This window comes from Psammomys obesus, unplaced genomic scaffold (assembly GCF_907164565.1).
Source record: "Psammomys obesus unplaced genomic scaffold, mPsaObe1.curated_primary_1811, whole genome shotgun sequence".
Taxonomy (NCBI): domain Eukaryota; kingdom Metazoa; phylum Chordata; class Mammalia; order Rodentia; family Muridae; genus Psammomys; species Psammomys obesus.
In genome coordinates, this window is record NW_026596125.1 from 18,610,246 (window position 1) to 18,621,894 (window position 11,649).

Below are 11,649 nucleotides of genomic sequence, written 5' to 3' on the forward strand. Positions count from 1 at the left end.
CGTCGTCCCCACTGTTTCCTTTAAATGAAATGTAGGACTTGCTACAGCTTACCAGCATTAAAAAAAAAAAAAAAAAAAGAGTTGCCCTGGACTTTAACGCAAATGAATTGTTCTAATTCCTGTGAACAGATAATTATCTAAGAGAGCTATAGTATGTAGTTGTTTGACAGAACGGGCTCTAAATGACCTAGAAATAAGAAAGGGTACACATGCTAGTTTCTAGGATGAAGGTGGCCTGCTGTTCTACTCAGACCTTAAGGAACATTAAGGGATCAAAAAGGATCAAGGTAATCCCTCTTTCCATCATTATTTGCCTTTTGAGGGGGAGGATAAGGAAAACCATCACCTCAATTTAGAAATTAAGATAATACATTTTTAAAAAATTGAAGTGAATTCAAAATTTTAGGGCCCTTAAAATTTTAAACTCTACTGTCTTACTATTAGAACCAAATATATTCAAAAAGTCTTTAAATTATTTTTAGGTAGATTTTACTCTCAAAGTTTTAGGCTGGTCTTAGAATGAGAAAAAGCATCTACTCAGGAAGTTCTATTATTACTGAATGGAGTTTATACTAAGAATATAGCACACTGGACATGGTGGCACACGCCTTTAATCCCAGCACTCCAGAAGAGAGGCAGGCGGATCTCTGTTGAATTCCAGGCCAGTCTATATAGTGAGTTTCAGGACAGCCAGATCTACAGAGACAGACTCTGTCTCAAAAAACCAACACAATAAATAAAAAAGAAATATAGCATATTATGATTGCAAAATAATAGGAAAATGTTCATTTTGCTTAGCCAATCATTCAACATAATACCAATGAAACAAATACACTTTAACAGTCTAATTTTTCATCTGAGACAGGTCTCACTCTGAATAGCCTATTTATTAATTTATAGCATCAGAAAAAAAAATCCCTATCTGTTTCCAAAGGTAAGGAAGCAACAGTAAAAATCTGAATGCTTTTCTTACTTGTGTAGTAAAAGCGGATTGTTTGCTTGTCTCCATGGCTGAGTTACACCAGGCAACAGCGCTGGAGAAGAACCCATCACCTTGTTTTGCAGATGCCATCAAATGAAGATATTCTTACTTTTCGTGGTCGTCTTTATTATTACTTTAGCTACTGATAACATAGCACGGCAGCGAGATTACATGAGTGATGTAATATAATACAACCTTTTCAACTCAAGCCTTACACCTTACTCTGCTCTAGCGTCTTTGGAGTCCCCCGCTTCCCTGCTCTATAGCACAACTGGGGTGCCTCCACTGTCTCCCCCAACAGAAACATATTGCGCTACATTGGAGGTGTATGTTACAGACATCAGCAGCAGGACTGTGGAGCTCTCCATGACTGGTTCTACAGAGAGAGACACTGGAAAGCTGGAGCAGAGCCTTAGAGCTAAAGCTGTGTGCTATCCGGCCGCTCTTCCAGATGCAGCAGTTGCATGCGAGGGCAGGAGAAGACCTCCACACTGATCCGTAGACACGCCAGCCACCCAGACAGTCCACCTTCAGGGCAGCAACGACAAGTTACTGTGTACAAGATGAACCATGGCTACGCATCAGGCAGATTGTTTCAAACAGAAGACATGAAACAACATTTTAGCCTCTGGGATTTGCTGAGGGAAGTCTATTGTGGTGTTCTTATATGCTGTGAGCATGCTTAAATAAACAGTAAAGGAGTGAAGGGGGCTGAGCAGACGTAGCCTTTTCTATAACCTGCCAAAGGTAGGTCTGTGGCCTTTTACCGCACTTAATAACAGGAATGAGAGTTAGCTATTGAGTTTAAGACTGGAATAACTTCTACACTCAACAATGTTTTTCCCATGTAAGCGATACCTTTTATTTTTACAGCATGTTACTGTTTAAAGCGCTTTTGCAGTTATGCTTCTGTTTTCCTCACAACAATCCTGTGAGGTAGAGTGAGTACCTTTGGAGATGGGAAGCTGAGGGACCCTTTGTGACCTGCTTATGGCTGCACAGCTCCCTAAAGAGTTAACCTGTTTTTACTATTATACTATGCATGTTCCTGCAGCCGAAGAACTGTTCCATATAGTTTTAAATTGAGTTGGTTTACGTGTTATCATAATAGTTACCTGTAACGGGAAAACCACTTTTCTATTCTACAGGTGTAACAGGCTGACACTTTAAAGATACATCAGTAGGGTCAAGCCCACATCTTCCCTCAGCTGTTTTGTTACAGCATCCATCAGATGGGCCCATACCACAGCAAGCCTTCATTTTGACAGAGTGGTGGATGCTGTCTACTGTCCCTTTTCCTTACAATGAATGAAGACAGCCTGAACTCTACAGTGTTCAGAATGACCAATGTTCCTTTAAGGCACAGGACACCAGATGGTGTAGGATGTGGTCCTCATGCCCCGTGTGACTGCCTCCACACCACACACCTACATCGTCTCTTTTCAAACAAAGCCAGTTATCAATGCAGTCATTTTCAGAACAAGTCCTGTGAAATTTTAAGTCTCCTGAACATGCTTTATTTCCTATGGGAGAATGAAGGACGAAAAATCATCATGAGCGTTCCTAACTTCCATTTCAAAGGAAAGCATCGACATCTGAAAGACTTTCCAAAATCCTACTGGTTACTGTTCTTTAGTACTGAAATCTTATCCTCTCTACAAAATTCCTGACCAACTAGATTTTGCATTTAATCTCTATTCAATGCAACCTCTTCTAGTTAACTGCTATAATTTTACTATACTTCAACTGCATAAAAGCTTTAAAAATACCCCAGAAGCATAAGAAGCAAGCAATATGTGTAAAAAATTAAACTAAATCAGCATAACATATTAAAGCTGTAGGGTCTGCTTTCATTTACATTTGGCAACAACAACATCAATGAAAGCAAAATAAAACAAAAATCCCCCAAACCCCATCTAACAAAAGCCTCAAGCAATTGCAGCTGACAACCGTAAGACGCAGAAGAAGATTCACACCTGTTCTCCCAGTGATCACTGTTGTCAATTTAGGCATGCAACAAATTCGCTGTTTTAACCGTGATGAAAAATGAGAATGAAAGTATTTCAGGAAATCTAGACAGGACCTTATTTAACACTAATTCAAAAACCAGGAAGAAAGAAAAAAAAAAAAAAAGATGACAGTGAGACATCACATATACACAAACACAAAAAGTTAGCTTACATAATTAGAAAAGGTTAAAAATAAATTAATAAAACCCAATTCCCAGTATAAATTAAAAAAAAAAACCACAAAAACAAACCAACATAACTATAAGCACAACCTGAAACAACCAATTTGGTGAGCTGGTCATGTTTCTGCTGGAAAACCACCTTTTCATTCTTAAACAAGCAAGCAGCTGTAGAAGCAGGCCAGAGTGCACGAGAGAGAACTGAGCATGGCTGCCCCGTGGCACTCCCGATCCCTCTTGTCCCAGCCATTTGAAGCGTAATTAGCTTGTCGGTTACACAGACTCAGATGGGCCAAACAAGTCATCCGAGATGCTGCTGAAGGGCTGCGAGTCGATGAGCTGGCTGAGCTCACTCTCCAGGTCTTCCTCCGTGTCGTCTGGGTACTTGTTCATCTTCTTCGAATGCTGATCCAGAGACAGGCTTTCTAAGGTCTCAATATCTTCAATGCCCGCTCTATAGTGGATCATGAGAAGTGTTAGGGCTTGTAGTCTTTCCCCGGATTTAGCCAAAGCCGCAGAAACACCCGATTTTTTCCTTGTATCCACTGTCTCTTTCTCCTCTCTAACAAGGGAATTGTTGTGCTCCAGCTCCTGGTCAATCTCATTCTGCAGCTTATCCAGCATGAACTCAAGCTTCTGGATCCTCTCTTCTGTCGGCAAGCCTCTGTACAGGTCACGGCCAATTTCCTTCACTGCAATGAAAACACTGTCGTCCAGCCCGCCCTCCTTCCTCACCAACTTTATCCCTGCACTGGCCCCTCGTTTGGAAGGACTGTTGGGACCACAGACCTCTGTGTCACTGCCCTCATTGTCCGATGTATTGGGTGTGTGTTTGGGTGACGGTTCTACAAGATCTGCTCCTGGTTCAGAAAGGCGAGTTTTGGAGACTTGACGCAAATTCAGTAAACGAGAGCTGGTATTAATAATATGCCTTGTCAAACCTGTTGTTTTATTGACTGACTTGTTCGATTCCATCTCAACACGAGGAGGAAGGCCCAAGAGTGGCTCCTGGCCTTCCAGCCTGAGGTTTTTCAGGGTCCGGTCTATTCGCCTCTCAGTTGCTCCACAAAGAGGTGTCTCAGCTAGACACTTTTCCTGACATTTTTTATGACAAACATAAGCACAGAACATACACTGGGAAGCTGCTTTTGTCCAAACTTTTTTCTTACAGTAATCACACCAAGTTGGATTTTGGAACTGAGTATCTTGGAAACTATGCTTATTTTCCGACAAACTCATCTGTGCCACAAAATGCTCCTCTTTAGGGAGTGTAGAAACTTCCTCAGCCATATGGAGTTCTCTTTCTTTCTCTACATTAGGAACTATGTGGTGGTCTGGTTCTCCTTCCTTTAAGTATTTGAAATGAATAGTAATGTCACCAAAACAAAATTTGTCATTGAAGCCCTTTTGCATGCTCAGATTTCGTAAAGCAGTTCTACTGACCATGGCCTTAGGTGCAGGCGCCTCCAGCCTGAACTTTGAAAGGTATTCCATGTTCGATGTGGCAAGGCACCCTAAAGCCACCTCCTCAAGTTTTAAGCTAACGTGCCCCAAACAGATGAGGCCCCCTACCTTGAAAGGGTCCCTGCACCACAGTGCGATGTTCAGGTACCTGTGGCAGGCTTCTATGTCAAACAAACAGGACGCTCCAGCTCTTGACCACTTTCCCACCTTATTACGGTAAAGAACCTCTGACGACTCCCACAGCGGATGGTCATCTGAAGTGTCCTTGGTAGGCCCAGAACTCTCTGCAGGAAGATCCTTCACCATCTCCTGCTTTGCTGAAGACTGCTTGCCGGCCAGCACATCATCTCCGTGATCCGCGCTCCTCGCTGGCTTCTCAGCAGGCTTCTCTGTGGGAGGAGGGGGGAGCAGCACCTTGTCCGGCTTTTCCACAGCATCCGGGTCTGCCTGAGTTGGCGTGTCGGTAGAAGGCAGAGGCACTCTCACTTGTGGTCGTGGTGGCACAGGCGGTTTGAAAGTGGGTCCTGGGGGCTTGGACACATGTGCTGCTTCTGTGGCCTCTGAAGTTTTTAGAGCTGATGGTTTATTTCCTTCTTTGGATGAAAGTTTTTGTGGTGGTGGATGAATTCCTGAAACTAATTTACGATTTAAAACTGGGGATATAGCGCCAAGGGGTTTCACAGAAAGTGTTGTTGGCGTGCGTTTGGGGCTGTGGCCTGATGGCGGTGCCTCCTCCTTGAACTCTGTCTGTATTCTGACATCACTTGCCAGGTCTTCAAATTCAGAATCAAGGTCTCTATTTTCAGCATCGATTGGCAACCCAGCAACTTCCTCTTCATAACCTGGCTGGCAGGAGCTTGACAGAAAGTTTTCTTCCAGCTGGCCCAAACTGTCTTGCAGCATCGCACCTGGGCTACTCTGACCAACTGGTCTCTGGTAGTACACCAGGACTCGGTCACCGGCCTGCTTCATGAGTTTCAGCACTTGCACTGTTGATGTGATCTTCACACCTGGTATAAGATTTGAAGGGAAGCATGTAAGTTACAGCAATAACACTCATCTGCTGCCATCACCTCATGGCTACTGAATAAAAGGAAACGCAATAAGGAAACCCTCAAAAAATATTTCACTTAAGTTTTGAATCAATCAGTGCACGATGCCCTGGAAACAGTCTGCTACCTAAATGATATGAAAACACTGAGCAGCTGCCAGTTCCTATGGCTTCCCGTTACCTCCTGACATAAACAACCTTCTGTCTCAGTTGAACTGTGGAAGTAAGCAGAGTGAGACACACTTAAACAGGCTTACTAATGGATAAACCACACTCTAAATGGTGGAAAGCTGACATTTTATTGAAGTTCTCAAATAAGTTCTCCAGGGCTTACAAGCAAATAATTCAAATTTAGAAACTAATGTCTGAAATAAATATAGTGAAATACTATACTGCAAGTAACAGACCCTCTCACAGATCCTGTTATTAGCCATAAATGATCACCTTTTTTTCAGAGTGAAAGAATAAGTGGTGGGTAGCTTTAAAGTAAACAAGTCGATTACAATACACTGTCTTGTCCTGACCTTTAGTCAACTTGATGCCTTCCTCTTAAGCCAGTCCTGGAGGCAGCTGACTCCCCTGTTCCCTCAGCTGTCAATCCAACTCCAAGTTCTGCTTCCTTGGTCTCTGGTGCTCTGCTCTTCCTCCTCCTGACCACTGGCCTTACCTATGGTCATAAATACATCTTTCCAGCTCTAACACCCATGCCGCTAGATTTCCGGGTTCAGCTCAAAACCTACTAGCTATAAACGCCAGTGGAACTCTGAGCTTCCTCGTAAGCTCTGACTCTTAGCCTAAAAATGTCTACTACTACTCTCTAACAATATCATGTCCCAGGAACACTGTAGCTTGACACACAGATGAAGTGTCATCGAGTGAGCTCTAGCACCCCAATCCCACCTCTCTCTGCCTGGGAAACCTGCCTCATCCCAGTGCTCTGTGCAGGCGCTCACTGTACCATGGTCACTCAGCTAAGTATGGAATCTGGGTTTTTCTTTCAAACATGCTTGGAACTTAGAAAACGGGAAAATTAACTCTATTACTAAACATAACATTTTGCCAATCTTATTTCTACTACTACCAATCCATTACTAAAACTTTTGTGAATCCAAATGAATTACACCTCTGACGTATTTAAGAACTATTAGCGAATGGCAAAGCTGACGACATATTAAAAGAAATGAGTTACTAAGGAACACAGAAGGGCTTTGTTTATACGGGGGGGACGCCAGGAAACAGTCTTTCTGTGGTGCTGGGGAGATGCCCTGGCAGTTAGGAGCTTTTCTGTCGGAGGACGGGGCCCTGTCCCTGGCGTCCACGTGGCGTCCACGTGGCGGCTCCCAGTCCCCTGCCCCTCCTCTCCCAGGAAAGGGCGCCCTCTTCTGGCCTCCACAGACGCTGAAGGCATTTGGTGCGCGGACACGAGCGCACATAAATCATGTGTGCGCATTAATACAAATAACCTTTTTCTATTATGATTGACACTTTAACAACAATTGTGCACAACACATTACTTTTTAATCAATAAAACTTGTCAGTACTTTCATGAGCATTGGATACCTTGAAAAGGTAACTTTGGCTTTTTTCTCTTAAAGATTTGTATGGCTTAGACTTATTTATTTTGGGCAATAGGTATTTGCTACTCATGTAATTGAAAACAGAACTTACAAGGTACATTTAAAAAATAATAATAATGATTAAATGGCCTGTAGGTAAGACCAAAACAGGTTATGTATTAATGCAAAAACACTGATATTGAACCACGGTTCTGGGTGAAGGAAACCAACTTTTTATAGTCATACAGAGAGCTATGTGACGGATGAGGTCTACTTTATGTCGTCCTATGAACCAGGAACAGGAGGCATGCGTGGGGAGCTTGCTAGAAATGCAGATTCTTGCTAGGCAGTGGTGGCGCACACCTGTAATCCCAGGACGTGGGAGACAGGCAGGCAGATCTCTGAGTTCAAGGCCAGCCTGGTCTACAGAGTTGAGTTCCAGGACAGCTGGGGCTATACAGAGAAACCCTGTCTTGGGGGGAAACAAAAGAAACTAACAAAGTGCAAGATTCTTAGACGCCACCCCAGTTTTTCTGAATCAGAGTGACTTTTGACCACTACTACTGGGTGACTGTGGTGTGAAAGGTGCTTGTGTACCACCACCAGAGGGATTGCCACAGCAAATGCTAATTTCACTGGTTTCAGGCTGCACAACCTGATCATTGTCATTATCATAATGTCAAGACGGATTTGAATCAAAGGCAGAGTTCCTCTAACACAACCACTGATGCCTCCCTCTTTATTAGGTACTGCTCTACCTGATTGTCTTAGCTATGAAAGAACACACGATGCTCTAGCATGCCCCGCACTCTGTGTTCGAAGCCTCCCACAGACGGGTCGGGCACCCTGAAGTGTGAGAAGGCCGGGTGACTTCTGTGCTGCTGGGCGCAGTGCAGTACACCACTATGTCTATGCCCAGGCAAAGAGCTCAGCTCAGCTTTCCTTTTTATTATTTGCAGCAGTCCAGCGGACAGGGAGGTATCTCTCAGAGATTTGGGTGGGGCCTGAACGGAAGCACACCGACAAACCACAGGCCTTTCATGGAAGGTGGAGCCTCGGGACAGAATTAGGTCTACCCTCCTCCATCGGAGGCAAAACAGCAGTCTCTCTCCTGTTCATTGTCCGGTCCTCTATGAGACTGCTGCTAACGTGAGCACATTTGGGGTCATGGCGGCAGATGCACTACTGACCAGCTCTTGGTTTTATGGTCAATAATAAACATGAAGGAGGAGGTGGGAAGGGAAGACTGTAAAGTGGTTTACGGGTAAAATACATTAGAGACGGGCACATCAGGATGAACTGGCACAGGTTTTATGTTAAGGCAGCTTTTGCAATTTTATTTATAACAAAGGTTTTCTGTTATAAAACTAACAGATGCTTCCTTCACTACTAGGGAGGAGGAGGAGGAGGAGGAGGGAAACAAGTCCAACCCATTTTGCAGTTTCTCTGTACATATAGGCTACACTACACGGCGCGTGGGTGATTACCTCCGATGGCAATGAGGCGGTCCCCCCGCTGAAGGTCGGCGAGTGCGGCAGGCGAGTTTGGGGCCACGGTCTCAATGATGACGTGCCCAGCATAGCCATCAGCTGACTGGACAAGACGAAGCGTAAGTCCAACACTCTGTAAATTCCCTTTTATTAATTCAACCTTTGAGAAAGGATTGAAAAAAGAGAAAGAAAGGAAACATTGAGATATCAGAAATACACCTGAGAAAACCCCAGTCAGCCATGACTTTTGAAGCTCTGTGACTGTAATTACAGACAGATGAGAAGTGGAGCCATTACTGTAACAACAGAAATTACTGTGTTCAGATCGTGACTTGGAAAGGAGGTAGGCCGCCTGTGCTCAGCGCATGGAGGCCACGCGCACTGGGCAAAGAAGAGCAGGAAATAGTGAGCAGGAGGAGCTTCTGGCTGCTGGTTGTGGGGGAGGGTGCTCTTCCTTGTCCATACTGCAGCGGACAGCCCACTTCTGATAAGCACTAATTGGACTCAGTGAGTTATTAAAAATGAAGAAAGATGACAGGATGTGGAAGAGAGGATGTGCTGAGGAAGACCTGGGAAAACTGAAGGAGGGAATGGGGGAGAGAATGTCATGAAGACACATGGAATAAAAACATACCAGAAAAGAAGAGAACATGAAGATGTGAGAGAAAAGGAAGTATGAGGGCCACTGGTCCAGGAGGAAGTGAAAGAGAGGATTTGGCTGAAGATGATCCAAATATATACATCAAATATCAAAATACGTACATGTATGAAAGTGCTAAACAATAAACATGAACATTCTAAGAACATTAAACCATGTATTCAAAGTCTTTTTAAAGGAAGCACACATACAGTAAGAAAAAAAAGAAAGAAAACCACTCCTAATCATATTACCTAGGACTAATGTTAGATTTTGCATTTCCTTATACTTTAATATAAAATTGAGAATTGTGTCAAACTGAGACATGGTGAATAAAATCATATATTGTGAATGTAATCCTGAATATTGCTTTTCCCAAATTTAGTAGAAATAATCTGTCATCAGATGGGTTTTGGAACTTCAATTGGACTTCTACTTTCAAGTAACAATGTATCAAAGATATTAAGGGGGGTGGAAAGTTGGCTTAGTGGAAGAACACTGGCTAGAGGACAGGGATTTGACACCCAGCAAACACATGGTCATTCACAACTGTCTCAAACCCCAGTTCCAGGAGACCTAATGTCGTCTTCTGGCCTCTACAGACAATACACACATGTGGGACACAACCTATGTGCAGGGAAAGCACCTATACACATAAAATATAATCTTTAACAATATTTAAAACCAGCGTGATGGTGTGTGCCTGTAATCCCAGTACTCTGGGAAGAAAAGGCAGGTGGCTCTGTGAGTTTGAGGCCAGCCTGGCCCTACAAAGTGAGTCCAAGAGAGCCAGGGCTACATAGAGAAACCCTGTCTCAAAAAGAAAAAAGAAATTTAAAAGATATTGAGAAAAACACTGTATTTGTACTGATGGCATACAGACTTTGTTTCTTGCCATTATTACTGAAACAACACACTACGACAATTATAGGAAGCAATTAGAGAAGAAGTTAAGGTATACAGAGAGGGATAAGTGTAGGTTAAATGCAAATATGATGGCATTTAATATGAAGGGACTTGAGAATCTGGAGGACTGAGAAGTTAGAAGAACTGATTTGACTGTATCTTTTTTGTAAGGATGTAAAGGGAGTTTGCACGTGTATTTGTACTGAGATTTATCTGATGAATGAGATGCCACTTATCTTATTCAGAGCGTTTTGTTAACTAAATCTGTTACTTGTCATTCAATTTATCCAGAATATATACAGCAGATTAACATCACCTGGGAATTAAAATAACAGTAATATTCAATTTGTTCTCATTCAACTTGCTGATTTAAAAAAAAAAAAAAAAAAAGGAAACGAACAGAAGACATGACAGCCCTCCGATAAAATAATTCAAGTGTGCTCAATTAGAGACCAGGGCAGCTGCATTATTCTTTTGCCAACATCGCTCAGTCTTGCTTTTAAGAATATATTTCTAGGGAGGGAGGGTGGGATCGGCAGGGGAGGAGGGAGGGGCTCATGGGGGGATACAAAATGAATAAAGTGTAATTAATAAAAAAAAAATAAAAGATTTAAAAAAAAAAAGAATATATTTCTAAAATCCTGCTAATATCCAAGCATATCTGTTTTTAGAACTTTAATATGTAAATTCTGCTGAGTTAGAAATTCACTGCTCCTGACTGGTAGCTCATAAAATAAACCTTATTAGAAACTGTTCTTTAGTTTTTATAATAATGGGTTTTGTAAAGTTCTGGAGATTTGTTTTATTTTGAGACAGGGTCTCTTGACACTGAAGCTGGGTCAAAGCATGCAGAGGTGGCAGGCTGAGAGCTCCTGATTACAACTGTACACTGGTGGTTCTTTATGAGAAGATAAAACATGCTCACCTACCAAACGTTAAAGTTAAAGTTATACATATGAATTACAAACAGGTAAGGACAAATCAAGAAAGCAAAACTATAAACCAGTATCTGTAATATCCAAACATGGACAAAATTTAAACACATTTCAGTAATAGAACAAAGTATAACAACTGTAAGTGGAGTTCACTGCAGTAACCAGAGGTTGGTTACCACTCAGGAATCACTAGTTTACAAAAGAAAACCCACTTAGCCCAACATCCACTCATAAACCCTCAGCCAGCTAGAAATACAAGGGACCTTCCTAACGCCAACTGTGACAGACTACAAAGAAAATAATTAAACTAAACTCCCAAATTCCTAAGGATTTATTTATGTGTGTATATGTCTATAAGACATCTACATGTGCTTAACTTTCTCTCTTATACATACACACACACACACACACACACACACACACACACACACACACACACA

General features: G+C 42.5%; 1 protein-coding gene across 1 annotated transcript in view; it reads right to left on the bottom strand.

The window, feature by feature from the left end:
- Nucleotides 1-1,090: 1,090 nt before the first annotated feature.
- Nucleotides 1,091-11,649, bottom strand: part of Pdzd8 (PDZ domain containing 8) — a 63,612-nt gene continuing 53,053 nt past the window's right edge. The window contains exons 4-5 of the mRNA XM_055629982.1: nucleotides 8,729-8,891; nucleotides 1,091-5,644 (exon numbers count right to left, since the gene is read on the bottom strand). Coding sequence (XP_055485957.1) covers nucleotides 3,444-5,644; nucleotides 8,729-8,891 — 2,364 coding nt within the window. The 3' untranslated portion in view covers nucleotides 1,091-3,443. The remainder of the gene's footprint in view (nucleotides 5,645-8,728; nucleotides 8,892-11,649) is intronic.